Genomic DNA, 4,112 nt, shown 5'->3' on the forward strand with positions numbered 1-4,112 from the left:
TACAATACTTAATTGCTCTTTATAACAAAAAATAAAAAAATAATATTAATTTGTAAATAAAAATTCTTTCTGAGAGAGAAATAAAATAATTTCGCATTCATCTGCGCTGCATAAAACTCATTATTTTAAAATGAAAAATAAAAAAAAAAAATATGGACAAAGTTCAAAGATAAATTTATTTTTAATATCTACTTAAGAAAATATATTTAAAAACAACGTAATTGGCGTATATATTTTCTATAATATTACGATATTTTTTGGCGATTTATTTTAATTAATTATTTGCTTGTCAAAATTCATTATTCAATCAAAACAATAAATTATCAATTGATATTCATTGAATTATTATTATAATTAAATATAAAAAAATTAAAAAATTAATTGTACAGTGATGATAGTATATTAACTATAGGTAAATTATTATTATATTAATAATTATTGTTATTATTATTATAAATCGACCTGTGAAAAAAATACATGTAACAAAGGTACGATTGGAAAAAAAATATATATATTAATATATAATTATCCTCAATGGTAGCAACATATGTGCTAACTTTATTTTTAATTAACAGAAAAAAAATAGATTAATAAGAAAGCCAATAATTTTTATTATTCGTAATAATAAATATCAAGATTTTGAGTATCTTGAGTTTGTTGTAATGTATGTGAATAGATTTTACGAAATTCTTTCATCTGAAAGTAACAAAATATTTTCATTTTATATTTTATTTATTTAAAAAATAATATTTTTTAAAAGGAAAATTACTCACTTGTCTAGCTGAAATATTCATTGACTCTGGATTGACAATCCAAGTTACAGATTCATTGAATAGTGGTTGAATTAAATTTCCACAATAGCTGTAGAATTTATTTTCAAAAGTGGAAAATAAAGAATCCAACTGAAATGGCTTTATATATACTTGTGATTCAGGCTCTACAACTCTACACAAACTTCTAACAATTGGCTCTAATTGAGAATTGTCATTGTCTCTAATCTACAATTAGTTAAATTAATTTGAAAAAAAAAAATAAATTTAATTCCATCAAATATAATATTCCAAGAAAAAAATATATATTTTAATTTATTTACTAATTTTTTTAAATTTACCTTAAAAAGATATGTTACAATTGAAATATTATTATTATCATTATATTTATTATTGTTATTCTTGGAAATAAAATAAGAATTTAAAGAATCAATGTCTTTGTTAATATGGATCAATTGTATTTGAAGAGGATACTTGACATTGTCGATTGTATGGCCACAACCAACATTGTCATTTTCACCCCAGTGGAATGAGATCGAGTGGAACTTGTGAGAATTCATTAGAGGACCACCTTTAATAACTGGAACACTGTCTTCAGGCCATACACCATATATAACAACTGTAATTTAATTTATTATTATTTAATTAAATATTTATATTATTAATAACAATTTTAATGTTACTTGTATTTTTATTATTTTTCATTGTCATGGACATTGGATGAGATGAGTATCCATGCCAATTTAATGGCTTTGATAGTTCCATCACAACAGCATCATGTGTTATGATATTCATACAATACTCATTAACAACTTGTTCATGGAAAATAATTGTACGAGCCTCATCTTTGTGTGTAGAATTATCTCGAGGGATTTGTGTGGGATGATTATTGGTCAGAGGTGCAAGTAGCTTTGTCCAGTCAACAATTTCCAATATTAGTAGAGCTGCGATTAAACGTTTGATTATATATCTTGTTTATTAGTCACAATCAGAAAAATTTATTGGTAAGTACCTATCAACAAGAGGCTTCCACACATAATCAAGAAATCAGGTAATGATATATTCATGATGAAATTAATTTTATTTTTTTTATTTTAATTATTTTAAATTCGTTATATAAATACAGAAAATTTTGGGTTAAATGTAAATTAATTTTGAGGATAACCAAATTTTAAAAATATTTTAATAATAAAAAATGATAAACGATTGCAGTTGGCTTCACGTTTAAAAAAATATAGAAATAAAAAAAAAAAAAAAAAGAATTTATTTTTTGGAATTTAACAGTTCATTAATTTCATCAATTGAAATACAAATTTTCATCACAGTATCACTTAAACTTTGATATATTTTATCGTTAAAAAAATTTGGACAAGAGCCAAGCTCGTTAATTTTATTATCTGATTCAATTTTATTAAAATTTTTAAACGATAATTTTTGAATTTCTAAAGCTTCCATTGAATTTTTATTACTTTTTGATTCATTATTTTTATATTCACTTAATTCTTCAAAACTATTGAAAAATATTGTAAATAAATTATACACAATGTCATATTTTTTTTTCATAAAATAGCCAGAAAAATTTGGTAGTAATAATTTACGATGATATTTACGAAATTTAATTAACATATTGTATTTTTTACTTGGATCATTTATTTTATATAAAAGTTGTCGTAGTTCATTTAATGATAAATTCCATGGTAATTTATTTACCCTTACATCATTATAAATTTTTTCGAGTTCTTTAACAACCCTTGGATAATAAAATAATAATGGATTTTTATTATTAAATTCTTTATATTGTATAACATTATTCATGAGCATTTCAATAACATCGTGTATATTTTTATCACGAATTTGAAGATTTAAATATTCATCAATTGACCTAGGATGATTTTTGTCATAGTTTTTTACATATATTTCTTTTACTGCATTACAAAATCCCTGAAACTTGAATTCAATGGGGCTTATCGATGGATCCGTATTAAATGTCCAGTATTCAATAAAAGCTCCTGGGGATTTTGCAATGAATAAAACTGGAATATAAACTATTTGACCTGGCAATATTATATCACAATTTTTTTTTATAAAAAAACAATTTATTGATTTAGTCAATGGTGATATTAATTTTGATTTTTTGCAAGATTTATATAGATCATATTTTATTGCATAGACACCTTTGTTTTCCAATTGAATAGTTTGTTCAATTTCATCAAAAATATTCGATACAAATGTCATATTGAAAATTAATGGGTTTTCATTATTTTTTGGTGATGATAATTCATCAAAAATAATTTCTTTATCAAATATTTTTAATATCAAGGCATTATCTTCATCTAAATTTTTAGTATTTAAAATATTATCTTCAAATTCTTCAGCTGTTGTAATCGTGATAACTGGAATTCGTAAAAATTTTGTTTTTCTATTTTTAATATTTTTAATTGCTGTACCTTTTATAATTAATTCATTTATTTCTGGTTCTTTTGATTGTAATATTTTTATATTTTTAATCAATTCTTTTTTTCTTTTTTCAAAGTAATTATTTGGTTTTTTATTATCAATTAAATTATTTATTGATTTTTCAGATTTTATTAAATCTGGTATATCAATATGAATAAATGATTTTTTATTTGTTACTGTTGCTCCAATTTCTGTTAATGAATTTTTATTATCTTTTAAATATTCTGGTATTTTCCAAAAATTTATATTACTTGTAGATTTTTCTAAATCCAATGGAGATGATGCAGTTTCAATTAAACATTGTTTTTCAATTTTTTTACGATAATTTTCATATGAATTTAAAACTAAATCTTCATTTTTACGATTTGTTAATGATTGTAAATGTTTTTTTGTTTTTTTATTTATTTCTAACCATTTTTTCCAATTTGTTAACCGTTTATCCTCAATGTAGTCTGGTGATTTTGGTCCAATTTTTTGATAAACATCAGTTGCCAAGGGTGGTGGCTCATTTTTTATGTCCCAAATTGATGTTGGTTTTTTTTTACCAATTTTTCTTGCATGATCCATGTTTATGTTAATATTTTTCAATCTAGTTTTCTCGTCAATAACAAATGTTATTGTTGATATCTTAATTAAACTTTTTTCACTAATAAAATTCTTCTTTTCTTCTCTCTTAATTAATTTATTTCTCTAGAAAAAAATTAATCTTTCTGCTATTAAATTTCTATTGGATTTTATATTGACTTTTGTAAATTAAAAAAAAAAAAAATATTTCGTCAATTTTCAAAATTCTAACGCCATCTATAAATTATTTTATCAACACTCAGTACGTCAGGTATCTGTCAAAAAATAATTTCGACCTGACAGCCGTCGTTGACACAACTG

General features: G+C 22.4%; 2 protein-coding genes across 2 annotated transcripts; both read right to left on the reverse strand.

Annotated features, from left to right (window-relative positions):
• Positions 1-483: 483 nt before the first annotated feature.
• LOC122850026 (carbonic anhydrase 1-like) lies at positions 484-1,960 on the reverse strand. Its single transcript, XM_044148982.1, has 5 exons — positions 1,783-1,960; positions 1,454-1,714; positions 1,112-1,389; positions 774-998; positions 484-696 (listed from the first exon to the last, which is right to left on the reverse strand). The coding sequence occupies exons 1-5, from the start codon at positions 1,835-1,837 to the stop codon at positions 613-615; spliced, it is 903 nt and encodes a 300-aa protein (XP_044004917.1). The 5' UTR covers positions 1,838-1,960; the 3' UTR covers positions 484-612.
• A 306-nt stretch (positions 1,961-2,266) lies between these two features.
• LOC122850678 lies at positions 2,267-3,794 on the reverse strand. The gene is made up of 4 exons (XM_044149811.1): positions 3,479-3,794; positions 3,405-3,418; positions 2,369-3,293; positions 2,267-2,280 (listed from the first exon to the last, which is right to left on the reverse strand). The coding sequence occupies exons 1-4, from the start codon at positions 3,792-3,794 to the stop codon at positions 2,267-2,269; spliced, it is 1,269 nt and encodes a 422-aa protein (XP_044005746.1).
• Positions 3,795-4,112: the final 318 nt, after the last annotated feature.

The sequence above is a fragment of the Aphidius gifuensis genome, linkage group LG2 (assembly GCF_014905175.1).
Source record: "Aphidius gifuensis isolate YNYX2018 linkage group LG2, ASM1490517v1, whole genome shotgun sequence".
Taxonomy (NCBI): domain Eukaryota; kingdom Metazoa; phylum Arthropoda; class Insecta; order Hymenoptera; family Braconidae; genus Aphidius; species Aphidius gifuensis.